General features: G+C 47.8%; 1 protein-coding gene across 2 annotated transcripts in view; it reads left to right on the forward strand.

Annotated features, from left to right (window-relative positions):
• PLK4 (polo like kinase 4) overlaps positions 1-14763 on the forward strand; it is a 38015-nt gene extending 23252 nt beyond the window's left edge. For both annotated transcript variants that reach the window (XM_077279110.1, XM_077279109.1), the window contains exons 11-16: positions 2157-2290; positions 2642-2733; positions 5877-6024; positions 13878-14009; positions 14171-14277; positions 14358-14763. In XM_077279110.1, the coding sequence (XP_077135225.1) occupies positions 2157-2290; positions 2642-2733; positions 5877-6024; positions 13878-14009; positions 14171-14277; positions 14358-14457 (713 nt within the window). In that variant the 3' untranslated portion in view covers positions 14458-14763. The remainder of the gene's footprint in view (positions 1-2156; positions 2291-2641; positions 2734-5876; positions 6025-13877; positions 14010-14170; positions 14278-14357) is intronic.
• Positions 14764-16676: the final 1913 nt, after the last annotated feature.

The raw sequence follows: 16676 nt of genomic DNA on the forward strand, positions 1-16676 counted from the left end.
CTTCTGAGGATAAGTTTATCCGAGTCACCAGCCTCAGAAATCACAGGTTAACAGCAGCTCAGATTAGAGACCAGGTCAATGCCACACAGAGTTCTAGCAGCAGACACATCTCTACAACAACTGTTAAGAGGAGACTTTGTGCAGCAGGCCTTCATGGTAAAATAGCTGCTAGGAAACCACTGCTAAGGACAGGCAACAAGCAGAAGAGACTTGTTTGGGCTAAAGAACACAAGGAATGGATATTAGGCCAGTGGAAATCTGTGCTTTGGTCTGATGAGTCCAAATTTGAGATCTTTGGTTCCAACCACCGTGTCTTTGTGCGAAGCAGAAAAGGTGAACGGATGGACTCTACATGCCTGGTTCCCACCGTGAAGCATGGGGGAGGAGGTGTGATGGTGTGGGGGTGCTTTGCTGGTGACACTGTTGGGGTTTACTCAAAATTGAAGGCATACTGAACCAGCATGGCTACCACAGCATCTTGCAGTGCCATGCTATTCCATCCGGTTTGCGTTTAGTTGGACCATCATTTATTTTTCAACAGTACAATGACCCCAAACACACCTCCAGGCTGTGTAAGGGCTATTTGACCAAGAAGGAGAGTGATGGGGTGCTACGCCAGGTGATCTGGCCTCTACAGTCACCAGACCTGAACCCAATCGAGATGGTTTGAGGTGAGCTGGACCGCAGAGTGAAGGCAAAAGGGCCAACAAGTGCTAGGCATCTCTGGGAACTCCTTCAAGATTGCTGGAAGACCATTTCCGGTGACTACCTCTTGAAGCTCATCAAGAGAATGCCAAGAGTCTGCAAAGCAGTCATCAAAGCATAAGGTGGCTACTTTGAAGAACCTAGAATATAAGACATAATTTCAGTTGTTTCACACTTTTTTGTTAAGTATATAATTCCACATGTGTTAATTCATAGTTTTGATGCCTTCAGCGTGAATTTACAATTTTCGTAGTCATGAAAATAAAGAAAAATCTATAAATGAGAAGTTGTGTCCAAACTTTTGGTCTGTACTGTAGGCTGTACTACCCGCAAAGTAAGACAGCGAATTAACAAACATCGGGAACTCCAGTAATCCGGAAGCTGGTGATCCATCAAATGTCTCTAAATATGTTTTCCAAGGAACATAAGGGCAGTTTGGGGAGCTTTGAGTTCTTTGGTGTTAAAAGGGCAAATGCTCACTGGGGAGAGGAGATCACAGGGGAGCGCTGCTAAACAGAGAAGCTTACTGGATTCTTATGATGAGTACACATCCACAGGGATTATATAAGAGAACTGATTTATTCTTGTATTACTAACTTGAGAAGGTAATATATTGTTTTAATTAAAAATGAATGCCTTTTGTAGCTTTTGATGATCCTCATATAATTAGGTTTCCGTCGCCATCTGAGTGGAGATGTGTTCGTTTGTAGGAGGTCTTTTTATCATGTTAGGATTTCACTTTGTTCTGAGGTTATTATGAGTAAGAATATCACTTTGAAACTTGATTCACCGTGGATTTAGTGCAGATTTCACCTCCGTTTTTACAACTGCAGATTCCTATGATGGAATAGGTGTAAAACGCTGCGGAATCCGCACAAAGAATTGACATGCTGCGGAAAATACCGCAGTGTTTCCGCGCTGAATTTTCCGCAGCATGTGCACTGCGGATTTTGTTTTCCATAGGTTTACATGGTACTGTACACCGCATGGAAAACTGCTGCAAATCCACCGGGCCAAATCCGCCGCCAAATCCGCAACATGTGCACATATCCTAACGGTCTTCTTTGGGACATTTTTATTTTTTTTTTATTTTTTTTTATTTTTCTCTCTCTCTCTCTCTCTCTCTCTCTCTCTCTCTCTCTCTCTCTCTCTCTCTCTCTCTCTCTCTCTCTCTCTCTCTCTCTCTCTCTCTCTCTCTCTCTCTCTCTCTCTCTCTCTCTCTCTATATATGTTTTAGTATTTCAAATAAAAGCTTGTCTTTTTTCAAAGTGCTTGATCTCCTGCCATCTTTTGGATTGCCTATATTAAAGAACCCCGAGCAGCAGGGCATTCCTCAGCCTTTAAATATCCAGTGCATTTGTTATATCAGATGGTAAAATGACATTGCAGCCAAACTGACTGTAAAGAAATTTACTGTATACATTATTTTACTTGCATTTTTTTTTTCTTAGGAGCAAAAATTCACAAGACAGTCCACCTTACTCGAGTAATAGAGAAGTCTGGAAAGTCCTACACGCTGAAAGATGGGAGCAGAGCTAACGGCTTAAGTGATGAAATAAAGTGTTATGTGGACCATGCCAATGAGGTAATGTCTACCCTCCAACATAACCTATACTAAACTGATCCAAAGGGGTCTATGGGTGGCGTGTGCTAGTGTCTGGTGTATAGCTTTGTTTGTTGCATATGCCATGTAGCCCCTTAACATGAGAGGAATGGAACCTGAGCTGTTTGTCACTTCGTTCACTTTCACATGGTCAAGTGGGGGACACACTGATCAGTGGGGGCTGTTCACCAAGGATTGCTTTGCTTTATATAGGGAGTGAAGAATCCGCTGCCACGTCAGATCCTTTTATTATTTCCCTGAATCATTTTAGTAGGTATCCTATCTGCCAATCACTTGGAGGTGGTTATTTTCTGCTGTGGTTGTCTATTATAGAGCCATCGGGTTTGTCTCTCTTTGGAATCCGCTATCAACATAGAAGAAAAAAAGGGAGACAATATCTCCCTATTTCCAATCACCTTCGGGAGGTAAGATTTAATAATTTTTCATGTACTAAGGCTTTTATATACATTTCTTAGTTGAGTCTGAGGACTCCATACACAAGAGACAGCTGTCCGCTGCATTATTTGGCAGCCAACTCTCCCATCTCCTCCAAGCTGCCAAGCTCTTTAGTGTTCTGTTAGATGGCCATGGTCAAACTTCTCTGGCAGTGGTTTCTCTAGTCGAGAATAAAAGCTAGACCTACCATATGGTAAGTTCACGTCTCGCAAGTGTCTGCTTTAGCAGATTGTACCTTGTCTTGTAATATTACATCCTACAGGAGCAACCGCGGTGTGTAGCTGTATCCTGTGGAAATGCTATAGATGTTTGATAGGTGCAGGACCCACATCTATCTCTAGAACAGGAGTCTCAAACTCCCATCTCATGGATTATAGGAATTGGTAAAACATTTGAGCATGGTTTGCCTTGTTGTATGCAGAATTTTTGTGGAAGGGAATGGAAAAATATGGGTCCCATCTCAAAGATTTGCACCCATAAGACCTTCATGGCACATCCACAGGATCACCCATCAATGTATAAGATGGCAATAACCCCTTTTAAAGAGGTTGTCTGACCCCAAAATCATTTTTTTTTTTTTTTTTTTTTTTTTTTAAAGCTAATCTGTTCTGTATTGTAATATACAGCACCCCTATACTTTTTGTTTCTGCTTTTTTGTTTTTCTTGAATTTCACTTTCCAATTACATACTCATAGGAATAATTTGTACAAACTGTAAAGCGCTGCGGAATATGTTAGCGCTATATAAAAAAATAAAGATTATTTCTATTATTATTAATTCCCTGCACCCACTTTGTTTACTTGCGGCTTTACCAAACTAGACAGCTCCCTGTGCTTTTTTTTTTTTTAATCGAACCTCACAGCCAGAATTGGCACCGCCCTCTGCACACTCTGGCTGTCAGTAATGTGCCCCAGCTCTGACCTCAATCATCACTCTAGTATTGGAATAACAGAGCAGTGATCCTGTGTCCTTGTCTGTGGAAACCGGTACAATCGCTCCACTCCAAGTCTACAGTGGTGATGGAGCTTCACGTCTCCACTCCACATCTACACTGGTGATGGAGCTTCACATGTCTCCACTCCACGTCTACAGTGGTGATGGAGCTTCACATGTCTCCACTCCACATCTACACTGGTGATGGAGCTTCACATGTCTCCACTCCACGTCTACAGTAGTGATGGAGCTTCACATGTCTCCACTCCACGTCTACAGTGGTGATGGAGCTTCACATGTCTCCACGTCTACAGTGGTGATGGAGCTTCACATGTCTCCACTCCACATCTACACTGGTGATGGAGCTTCACATGTCTCCACTCCACGTCTACAGTAGTGATGGAGCTTCACATGTCTCCACTCCACGTCTACAGTGGTGATGGAGCTTCACATGTCTCCACGTCTACAGTGGTGATGGAGCTTCACATGTCTCCACGTCTACAGTGGTGATGGAGCTTCACATGTCTCCACGTCTACAGTGGTGATGGAGCTTCACATGTCTCCACTCCACGTCTACAGTAGTGATGGAGCTTCACATGTCTCCACTCCACGTCTACAGTGGTGATGGAGCTTCACATGTCTCCACGTCTACAGTGGTGATGGAGCTTCACATGTCTCCACGTCTACAGTGGTGATGGAGCTTCACATGTCTCCACTCCACATCTACACTGGTGATGGAGCTTCACATGTCTCCACGTCTACAGTGGTGATGGAGCTTCACATGTCTCCACTCCACATCTACACTGGTGATGGAGCTTCACATGTCTCCACTCCACGTCTACAGTAGTGATGGAGCTTCACATGTCTCCACTCCACGTCTACAGTGGTGATGGAGCTTCACATGTCTCCACGTCTACAGTAGTGATGGAGCTTCACATGTCTCCACTCCACGTCTACAGTAGTGATGGAGCTTCACATGTCTCCACTCCACGTCTACAGTGGTGATGGAGCTTCACATGTCTCCACGTCTACAGTGGTGATGGAGCTTCACATGTCTCCACGTCTACAGTGGTGATGGAGCTTCACATGTCTCCACTCCACATCTACACTGGTGATGGAGCTTCACATGTCTCCACGTCTACAGTGGTGATGGAGCTTCACATGTCTCCACGTCTACAGTGGTGATGGAGCTTCACATGTCTCCACTCCACATCTACACTGGTGATGGAGCTTCACATGTCTCCACGTCTACAGTGGTGATGGAGCTTCACATGTCTCCACGTCTACAGTGGTGATGGAGCTTCACATGTCTCCACTCCACATCTACACTGGTGATGGAGCTTCACATGTCTCCACTCCACGTCTACAGTAGTGATGGAGCTTCACATGTCTCCACTCCACGTCTACAGTGGTGATGGAGCTTCACATGTCTCCAGGTCTACAGTGGTGATGGAGCTTCACATGTCTCCAGGTCTACAGTGGTGATGGAGCTTCACATGTCTCCACGTCTACAGTGGTGATGGAGCTTCACATGTCTCCACTCCACGTCTACAGTAGTGATGGAGCTTCACATGTCTCCACTCCACGTCTACAGTGGTGATGGAGCTTCACATGCCTCCACGTCTACAGTGGTGATGGAGCTTCACATGTCTCCACGTCTACAGTAGTGATGGAGCTTCACATGTCTCCACTCCACGTCTACAGTGGTGATGGAGCTTCACATGCCTCCACGTCTACAGTGGTGATCGAGCTTCACATGTCTCCACTCCACGTCTACACATTAACTCCATTCCGTTGGCACCTGTTCCATGGTCCCACCGGGGCTTATGTCTAAACCCCCTGAAAAAACGGGATTTGGGTGTATGCACCAACGGGGCCATAGAGTATAATGGTGCTGACAGTCAGTGTGCTGTCGTGCTTCATTTTCAGGTGTTCACTCTGTCAGCACCATTATATTTTATGGCCCCTTTGGCGCATACGCCCAAATACAATTTTGTGAGCGGGTCAGACATAAGCCCCTATGGGACCAACGAACGGGTGCCAAAACACAGTGTGAAAGAACCCTTACGGATAGTGTTAGACTGTGTGTCTTTTTCTGTTTTGCATGTTGAATGTTTACAAACTGACTTAAGATCAGGAATAATCATGATTTTTACAATTTTTTTTTTTCTAAATACAGGAGACCAATAAGCACGGACTCCCCGAAACCTCCAGCACAAACTGTGTCTTCTGGGGAGTCAGTTTGTGGAGACAAGGATCAAAGCCCTCCTTATCGGGCATTGGTCAGCCCAGCCTCACCTCCCCAGATGTCTAACATCAATCCTTCTGTGAGTGATTTGGGACATGGATAAGTTTGCACATCAGTCGCTTACACGTTTTGATCAAATGGGACTTTTTACATTCTAGAAATCATTTCTCTTTTGTTATATTATGACAAAATGCTCTGATGATCACCGGCTCTTACTTTGTTCTGTATCCAAAGACTGTTTCTACATTAACCACTTCCTACCATCGCCAATATTTGTTTTCCTTTTTCCAAGTTCAGTTTTCCATCAACATAGGCTTGTATTTGTTGGGATGAGTTGTAGCTTTGAATGATACCATTCATTTTACCATTCAATATACAGTTAAGATTTGATAAGCAATTCTGTAATTGTTTTTTTGGGCTTTGTTGTAAAGGCATTCATGCATCACCTGGCAAAGTGAATATTCAAGTCAGTATAATTACAGCAATAGCAAATTTGTATAGTGTTTTTTTTTTTAATTGCAACTTACCTGCCTGTTGTGCAGGGAGCTGTTCTTCCCTGGCACAGAGTGGTCACAGACTGCTCAGGCCGGGCATGCAGAAGCGTCTGTCTATGGGGCGGGACTTCCGATGTCATTCTGATGGACAGCCAAATCCCTGCTGCCTAACTGGGGGAGCCAGATGTCCATCAGAATGACATTGGAAGTCGCGTTGCATCACCAGAGGTAGCGCCGAGCACAACAGGCAGGTAAATTGCAATTTCCTGCCTGTTAGAGCTTTGATACATTTTTTATATATTTTTTTATAAAGTCCCGGATATGCCCTTTAGGTAATGTGAAAAATGAGCACATTTTGAAAATATATGTACATTTTTACAAAATTTCACATGTGTAGCTCTTTTGAGACTTTTTTAACATTTTAATTTTTAGGTAGATGGAGCTGCGTGAGGGCTTGCTTTTTTGTAGTGAGCTGCCATTTTTTTTTAATATTTTGTAGTAGATGTGACGTTTTTCATCTCCTATTGCATTTTTCTGCAATTTATTTTTTTGCAACGAGAAAAAAAGGAATACTGGTTGGGTTAATTAGCTTTGGTTTAAGAGTAAATACTTTTTCCCCACTGTATAAAGTACAGTCAGCCACCAGTTGTGCAAGTTCTCTCACTTCAAATGAGAAAACAAATCCAGAAAACCACCTTTTTGACTCTCATAGTTGTGGTCTACCTATGATGCAATTACAGGCCTCTCTCATCTTTTTAAGTGGGAGAACTTGCTCAATTGATGAGTGACTAAATACTTTTGTTCCCCACTGTAATAGTGCAAAGGGGCTTGTTTTAAATAAATATATATTATATTTAATTAGTTTATTATATGTAATTAGTTTTTTTGCATATAAAAAAAATACATTTTAATGCACCTTTCAGTCCCCTTAGGGGATTTGAGCCTGCTAGTCTTCACAACAGCACCGTCATGGTAGGTATGGGGAACTGTATCAGGACCCTTACCTGCCATGGGTACCCACCAGAACCCTATGATTGTGGCGTGCTTTTCCTCTGAACCATGCACTTTAGATACCATTGTGAAAAACTGACAGTGCTGTTTAAGGGGTAGTGCTCAATTCCACTTGCTGTTGTTGGAGGTAGAGGATGGTTGTGTAACAGCCATCATGTGCTGGGAAATGATGCAGGTTCAGCTACTGGGCCTTTACTGAAGTGGGGCCCAACATGTGACTTACCATAATGTTATATATGGGAAACAGTGTCCTGAATAAATTACATAACCATTCTTATTTCTTTCTCGCTTCATTGGGGGACACAGGTAACCATGGGTGTATGCTGCTGTCACTAGGAGGCTGACACTATGCAAATAAAGAAGTAACTCCTCCCCGGCAGTATACACCCTCCGACAGGCACCAGGCAACTCAGTTTTTGCTTAGTGTCTGTAGGAGGCGGACCTGGATCTAACACCAGATCCGCATTTCTTTTACAGGGATTTGTTGTGTGTTATTAATCATTTCCCCTTTCTTTTTCAGACTCTTTCTTCAGGGTAACAGGGTGCAGTTTTCTCACCCTGTCTTCCCCACTTTGAGCGACCGAGAGAGCAGTGTGGTATCTCCCACATCGCACCCTCTCGGACCCGCTGGGCAGGACTTTGTCCCCTGTCACCCATTCGGGTGTTCAGGGTGACCCTTTCTTCGGTGGCCTGTCCTGCCCGTTTCCCCTCCTCATCCCTCTCCTCGGAGCGGGCTGAGTGGAAGACGGCGGTCACATCCAGTGACCCTCTCCCCCTGTTCAGGGGTCGACGCCGTCTTCTGCGCCGGAGAGTCGTGGCGCGGGAAGGAGGACTACTTCCAGGACCCTCTATCTACCAGGGATCCTGATGATTCCTCATCTGCAGGTAGGGAATCTTCAATCAACAAACCCCCCATCCCCACCAATACCCTGCCCAGCAGCGATCTCCTCTTACCATAGGGGAGCATCTGACAGGGAAGTGGGCTGCATATTCGGGCGTTGAGACCACGTAGGAATGAGAGCAGGAAGGCTGGCATCTTTTCCCCCTCCTTATTCAAACGTGCAGGCTCGTTCGCCCGCCATTTCTCTCTGCCTCATGTTCCCTTTCTTAGCGCTTGAGCGCCCTCTGGTGGTGGCCGGAATTAGTGCGGCCGGGATGTGCAGCGTCTCCCTGCTTTTCCCTTTCTTGCCGCTTGAGCGCCCTCTTGTGGCGGTCGACGGTATAGCGGCCGGATTGCTTTCAGTTTTACAGGGGGCGTTCCTTTCTTTCCCCCCTTCGGTCCTGTGCACGCCCACAGCGTCGCTCTTTCTCCGCGCTCTTTTCTCCTGCTTCCTGCTCCCTGTCAGCGTCTGCTCATCGCGTGGGACACAGGATTTCTCGGGGGAACACAGGCACCTGCGGTTACCGCTGTCTTTCACCAGGCTCAGCGCTACCTCCTACTCCACCTGGCAGTATTCTCTGGGGACAAGGTAATATCCACCTATGTCCGACCCCACCCCGGCCTTTGCCCCTACGGCCATCCATTACGCCTGCGCTCACTGTAAGAAAAAGTGGGTTTCAGGTCAGCCATCTCCTTTCTGCCCGTCCTGCGTTCCTCCCACCATGTCAGCTCCCCTGGAAGCTTCAGGGTCCCGGGATGAGTGCACCCCCCCTCCCCCGGAGTGGGCTGTTGCTATGTCTCAATCTGTGTCCGACCTGACTAAGGTTTCTCAGTCCCTGGTCCAGGCACTTGAACGCATCCCGCTTCTTTCTAATGCCACCAGTGCCACGAACGCCTCTCACGGTGATTCGCCCGCACCTGTCCTAGACTCTCACAGAGGCAGACCGGACAAAAGAGATAGAAAACGGACCTTATCTAGATCCTTCTCCAGTTCACCGGACCACATCGGGATTTCCCTATCTGCCCGTTCCCCTTCCTCACAGGCGGACCTCGGGTCTGATGTCACCTCTCAGTCGGAATCTGACTCGGATGCAGATCAGACTTCCGGAACACAAGACATGGTTGATAGCCTTATCTCAGCTATCATTCAGACGCTTGATCTTAAGGAGGATGAGGCAAGCTCTCAGGACGTCTCTGTTGCTTTTAAACGGATTAAACGTCCCTCTAGGGTTTTCCCTAATCACAAGGAGTTTGACAACACTACCGCCACTCACTGGGAAAACCCTGGCAAGCGTTTCCCAGGCAGGAAACTGCTTGATGTGTTACACCCTATTCACTCCGACCTGGTCTCCAAGTGGTCCGAGTCTCCTAAGGTAGACCCGCCTGTGTCCAGGCTATCCTCACAGACAGTTCTGTCTATTCCGGACGCGGCTTCCCTTAAGGACCCCTCGAACAGACAAATCGAGGCGCTAGCAAAATCAGCATTTGAGGCCTCCGGAGCCTCCCTTTGCCCTAGTTTCGCCTCGTCATGGGTAGCCAAGGCTGTTTCAGCCTGGGCCAAGACCCTGCGCAGGGGCATTTCGGCCTCTGCTCCTGCTGAAGAACTGTCTGAATTAGCGGATCAGATTTCACTGGCAGGAAAATACCTGATGAATGCCTCCCTTGATGCAGCGGCCTGCTCTACCAGGGCTAATGGCAACATTGTCGCCATTCGCCGGATTCTTTGGTTAAAGGCGTGGAACGCTGACCCCGCATCTAAGAAATCGCTCACGGGTCTGCCCTTCCAGGGCTCCAGACTCTTCGGCTCGCAGTTAGATCAAATGATCTCGGACGCTACTGGCGGTAAGAGTACCTCCTTACCCCAGTCCAAGCCTAAACGTCCCTTCAACAGGAGGGGTCCCCAGTCCTTTCGTCCCTTTCGGTCTTTTGCCTCTTCGGGAAACCCTGTCCAGGACCGTTCCTCCTCACAAGGGGACCGAAGAAAACCTTCTTTCAGGCCTCCGCCACGCTGGAGAGCCAAGAGCCACCCCGCAAAACCATCGGGATCTCGGGGCCGCAGGTTTTCTAATAAATGACGGGTCGCCCCCACCTGGAACTCCTTCCAGGGTGGGAGGCCGCCTTCTTCTATTCTCAGAGGTTTGGCTTTCAGTAGTCGACGACGCCTGGGTCAGGGAGATCGTCACGTCAGGCTACAAAATAGTTTTCTTCGCCCCCAGGAAGACGTTTCATGCTCTCTCGTACTCCCAAAAAGCCCTCTCATCTCCCAGGGCTTCTCCAAGCCGTCGATTCGCTCCTCGCCTCGGGAGTCGTAGTGCCGGTGCCTTTTCGTCAGCGGTTTTCCGGGTTTTATTCAAACCTGTTCGTGGTTCCAAAAAAGGACGGCTCTCTCCGTCCGATTCTGGATCTCAAACGATTGAACCGCCACCTTCGGATTCAACACTTCAAAATGGAATCTCTGCGCTCGGTGATCGCGTCCATGGAGCCGGGAGAGTTTCTGTGCTCAGTGGACATTCGGGATGCGTACCTTCACATTCCTATTTGCGTGCAGCATCAGAGGTTCCTCCGATTCGCGATCAGGGAGCATCATTACCAGTTCACTGCCCTCCCCTTCGGGCTGGCATCTGCTCCCAGGGTCTTTACGAAGGTCATGGCAGCTGTCATGGCCATCCTGCGTTCAAAAGGGATTCTGGTAATCCCATACCTCGACGACTTATTGATCAAGGGCCCATCCCAGGGGGATTGCAGCCAGAGCCTCCATCTTACTCTGGACACCTTAGTTCGCCTAGGCTGGTTGATCAACTACCAGAAGTCTTCCTTGATTCCAACCCAACGGCTGGAGTTCCTAGGCATGGAATTCGATACCTTTCGGGCTCAGGTCTTCCTTCCCAAGGAGAAGTTTCTTTCTCTTCGTCGGGGTGTCAGAGCGCTAAAGGGTCCGAGTCCTCTGTCCCTTCGTCTAGCCATGAGAGTTCTGGGGAGAATGGTCGCTTCTATGGAAGCGGTCCCCTATGCTCAGTTCCACTCTCGTCCCCTCCAGCTGGCTCTTCTGTCTGCCTGGGACAGGAACCCACTTTCCCTGGACCGTCCGTTTCGCCTCTCCCCCAGGGCGAGACAGTCTCTCTCTTGGTGGACGCTGTCCACCTCCATTCTGCGCGGGAGGTCATTTTTACCCCCCCACTGGCAGGTGATTACCACCGACGCCAGTCTCCAAGATTGGGGAGCGGTCTTTCTCCACCTCACAGCCAAGGGCCGCTGGACTGCTCAAGAGGCGTGCCTCTCGATCAACCTCTTGGAAATCAGAGCCATCTTCCTAGCCCTCATCCGCTGGGAGTCTCTCCTTTTGGGAAAGCCGGTCCGCATTCAGTCGGACAACGCCACGGCCGTGGCATACATAAATCACCAAGGGGGGACTCGCAGCAGTCAAGTCATGGCGGAAGTAGCAAAAATTTTCCGCTGGGCGGAGGGTCATGTTCCCTCTCTGTCAGCCGTCCACATCCCAGGAGTGGACAATTGGGAGGCCGACTTTCTAAGTCGCCAGGGTATCGTGGCGGGCGAGTGGTCTCTTCTTCCAGCTATCTTCAGCCAGATTTGCCAGCGGTGGGGCGTTCCGGACGTCGACTTGATGGCCTCCCGGGCAAACCACAAAGTTCCCCAGTACGTCGCCAGGTCTCGGGACCCGATGGCCGTCGGATGCGACGCTCTCGTGATCTCTTGGGCCCAGTTCCGGATGCCCCATCTGTTCCCGCCTCTCCCTCTGATCCCAAGGGTCGTAAAGAAGATCAAGTCGGAAGGGGTCCCCGTACTCTTGGTAGCTCCAGATTGGCCTCGCAGAGCGTGGTACGCAGAGCTGATAAACATGTTATCGGATGTTCCGTGGAGACTTCCGGATCTTCCGGACCTTCTTTCACAGGGGCCTCTCTCCCGCCCGAATTCTCGGTCGCTGAATTTAACGGTATGGCCGTTGAGGCCGCGGTCCTGAAGAATGCGGGTTTTTCTCATAGCGTCATCCAGACTATGATAAGAGCGAGAAAACCGGCCTCATCGCGTGTCTACCACAGATGTTGGAAGGCATTTTTCCGGTGGTGTCAGGATAACAATCTGTTTCCTATGACCTTTTCCCTTCCTTCCCTTCTCAGCTTTCTTCAAACGGGCCTAGATTCGGGTCTTTCCCTTAGCACCTTGAAGGGTCAGATCTCCGCTCTATCAATTCTTTTTCAAAGAGACCTGGCTTCCCTGCCTCAGGTGAGGACCTTCATCCAGGGGGTCGCTCATATAGCTCCCCCTTACCGGTCTCCTGTTGAGCCTTGGGATCTCAACCTCGTCTTAGATGCCCTGCAGCGGCCGCCCTTTGAACCGCTTCAGGATGTTTTCTTCTCGCTTCTATCCTGGAAGGTAGCCTTTTTGATCGCCATCACCTCCATTAGAAGGGTTTCAGAGCTGGCGGCTTTATCCTGTCGTTCTCCTTTTCTGGTCCTGAATCAAGACAAGGTGGTTCTTCGTCCGGTTCCTTCCTTCTTACCGAAAGTTGTCTCATCTTTTCATATCAACGAGGACATTGTCCTCCCGTCCTTTTGCCCTTCCCCGGTTCATCCATTGGAGAAATCCCTTCACAAGCTGGATGTGGTCAGGGCTATCCGGATTTACATCGCCAGAACTGCCTCTTTTCGTCAGGCCGATCCTCTGTTCGTCGTCTCGGATGGGCGTCGAAAGGGTCTTCCTGCCTCCAAATCCACGATTGCTCGTTGGATCCGTTCAGCGGTTCTGGAGGCATACCGCGTCCAAGACAAACAGCCTCCTTCGGGGGTGAAGGCTCACTCTACCCGGGCAGTGGGAGCTTCCTGGGCAGTTCGTCACCAAGCTTCGGCCTCGCAGGTTTGCAAGGCCGCTACGTGGTCTTCCATGCACACCTTTGTCAAATTCTACGGGGTGCATACTCAGGCTTCCGCGGACGCGAGCCTGGGTAGGAGGATACTGCAGGCGGCGGTTTCTCACCGGCCAACCTGACTCCTCTTTTTCTGCAGAATACCCGCCCTAGGGACTGCTTTGGGACGTCCCATGGTTACCTGTGTCCCCCAATGAAGCGAGAAAGAAAGAGGGATTTTTGGTTCTTACCGTAAAATCTCTTTCTTGGAGCCTTCATTGGGGGACACAGCACCCTCCCTTGAAGTTGTACCGTGTTGGCTAACGTGCCGTTGTTGTGGGTTGGTACATAGGTTGAGTTTTATATTACCTGTTCCTACTACTGCTTTTGCACCAACTGAGTTGCCTGGTGCCTGTCGGAGGGTGTATACTGCCGGGGAGGAGTTACTTCTTTATTTGCATAGTGTCAGCCTCCTAGTGACAGCAGCATACACCCATGGTTACCTGTGTCCCCCAATGAATGAAGGCTCCAAGAAAGAGATTTTACGGTAAGAACCAAAAATCCCTCTTTTTCCATCTATGTATGAAAAAAAACAGCACCTTTAATCATTGACCATATTTGTGACTTATATGTTTTTTGGGGTTTTTTTTTAATACTGAAATTGTAGCTCTTTTTTTCCTGTCTAGATTCTTTCCTATGAAGGATCTGTATTTTCTGCTCAAAGTGCCCCTTCTTCCAAAACGTCAAAAAGTCACACTCCAGATCCTGGCCAAGTCTTGAAGTCTGTTTTTGTTAAAAATGTTGGCTGGGCGTCCCAAGTAAGTATAAGTTTTGTTGCATTGCACAGTGTTTGTAATGTTACAGTGTTGGTACAAAGTAATAATTAAAGTAATATGGTAATAGGATATGGACTGTTGAAAAGGGGTTGAAAGACCAAACTTGCCAACGTTTTCAATCCCTCCCGTCTTCTTCTTACTAGTTGAACACGGGGGCTGTATGGGTGCAGTTCAATGATGGCTCCCAGTTGGTTGTCCAGCCTGGAGTTTCATCCATTATATACACAGCACCGAATGGACAAGTAACCAGGTGAGGAGAAAAGCTTAGACCGGGTCTATAAAGTCCATGTAATGTATTCTAGCTTATAACATGACATTTTTGTCTTACAGACATGGAGAAAACGACAAACTCCCAGAATACATCAAAAATAAATTACAGTGTCTCTCCTCCATCTTGATGCTCTTTGCAAATTCTTCAAGCCACTCCTGACTCTGAGCCTTCTGTTATCCAATAAGTGCCTTCTCTCGCCAATACATGGCCATTGGTCTTAAGTCTTCTTATCAGGTGTTTTTTTTTCTATTTCTTTTTAATAATGACTTTACATTGTGGCGTAAGATGCACATACATGTGAGCGAACCACCATCAGGAATAATACCGTGGTAGAACTGTCTATATGTAAATGTTGTATGTCTTGTAATATGGAAAGTATTTTTTTTATTCTTGTTAACTTATATATTGTAACCATCATGATGAAATCTTCCTGCAGAAATCTATATAATAAATGCAGTGACCAGACTTTTACCAGATTTTCTTTCCATTAAACGGTTCAATAGCATTAAAGCAAATAAGCACTACACGTTCATTGCAAATCCTCCAGTATTTTGCAGTTAAAATAACAGTGAATTATTTCATTATCCCTGTGCTCTGAGGCTTCACTTCACATGCATTTTTGATACTGCGTACATTTTTAATGCGTTTCGTTTTTTGGGTTTTTTTTTTTCCAGCTGCGGTATGTCACTACCTGGTATCTTGCATTTTAAGCTACCGGTACTTTGTTTTTTGTTACTTGGCTTTGATGAAATGTTATTGATAGGTTGTGTGTGGATTACACCCTCTGCAGAAATGCACTAAATACACAAATTAGGGGTTTTTTTTTATACCCACAGACTTTCCTCGTTTCATTCAAGTCTATGGGGAAAACTTGCAAATGAAACAGATATTTACAGCAAGAAAAATTCACGTGTTGTAGACTTTAAAGGGAACCTGTCACCACGTTTTTGGAAGATGGGATAAAAATAGCGTTAAATAGGGGCAGAGGTGGGCGTTACATTAGTGTGTGTGTTATGCGTTTATTACCCACCTAAGTTGCCGAAATAACTTTGCAAAGTCTCCGTTTTCGCCTGTCAATCAGGCTGGTCAGGTCACATGGGCGTGGTGTCTTCACCCAGATTTGGCGTAGTTTTCCGTTGGTGGCGTAGTGGTGTGCGCATGCCCAAAGTCCGGAATCCTCTTCCAGGGGATTTAAAATAGCGCGGTGTTCGTTATTGCATTGGTGATCGGTGGGCGCGGCCATCTTCCTTTGGCCGCGCGTGCGCAGAAGCGGCGCTCTGCTGGCCGCGGCTTCAGGAAAATGGCCGCGGGATGCCGCGCGTGCGCAGATGGATATCGCGGCGGCCATTTTCCTGAAGCCGCGGCCAGCAGAGCGCCGCTTCTGCGCACGCGCGGCCAAAGGAAGATGGCCGCGCCCACCGATCACCAATGCAATAACGAACACCGCGCTATTTTAAATCCCCTGGAAGAGGATTCCGGACTTTGGGCATGCGCACACCACTACGCCACCAACGGAAAACTACGCCAAATCTGGGGGAAGACAACGCCCATGCGACCTGACCAGCCTGATTGACAGGCGAAAACGGAGACTTTGCAAAGTTATTTCGGCAACTTAGGTGGGTAATAAACGCATAACACACACACTAATGTAACGCCCACCTCTGCCCCTATTTAACGCTATTTTTATCCCATCTTCCAAAAACGTGGTGACAGGTTCCCTTTAAGGCTATGTTCACAGTTTGCGGGTTTTACCGCGGATCCGCAGCGTTTCTGCAGCTGTGGGTCCGCAGCAGTTTCCATTGCGTTTACAATTACATGTAAACCCTATGGAAACCGCAATCCGCTGTGCACATGCTGCGGGAAAAACCGCGCAGAAACGAAGCGGTTTACATTCCGCAGCATGTCACTTCTTTTGTGCAGAATCGCGGCGATTCTGCACACATAGGAATGCATTGATCCGCTAACTTCCCGCATGGGGCTGTGCCCACCATGTGGGAAGTAAGCGGATAATGTGCGGGTGGTACCCGGGGTGGAGGAGAGGAGACTCTCCTCTAGGCCCTGGGAACCATATTAGTGTAAAAAAAAAAAAATTTAAATAAAAAATCATGATATACTCACCTCTCAGCGCTGCACGCGGCCGTCCTGTCGCTGGGTTGCTGTGTGAGCAGGGCCTGAGATGACGCAGCGGTCACATGACCGTGACGTCACGAAGGTCCTTCTCACACAGCATCTTTGGAACCGGACCACCGCGTGCAGCGCCGAGGAGATTGGGACGTCAGAGGGTGAGTATAACCAATTTTTATTATTTTTAACATTACTATTGATGCTGCATATTGCTGCATATGCAGCATCAATTGTATAGGAGTAAACCCGCAGCG

The sequence above is a fragment of the Ranitomeya variabilis genome, chromosome 1 (assembly GCF_051348905.1).
Source record: "Ranitomeya variabilis isolate aRanVar5 chromosome 1, aRanVar5.hap1, whole genome shotgun sequence".
NCBI lineage: Eukaryota > Metazoa > Chordata > Amphibia > Anura > Dendrobatidae > Ranitomeya > Ranitomeya variabilis.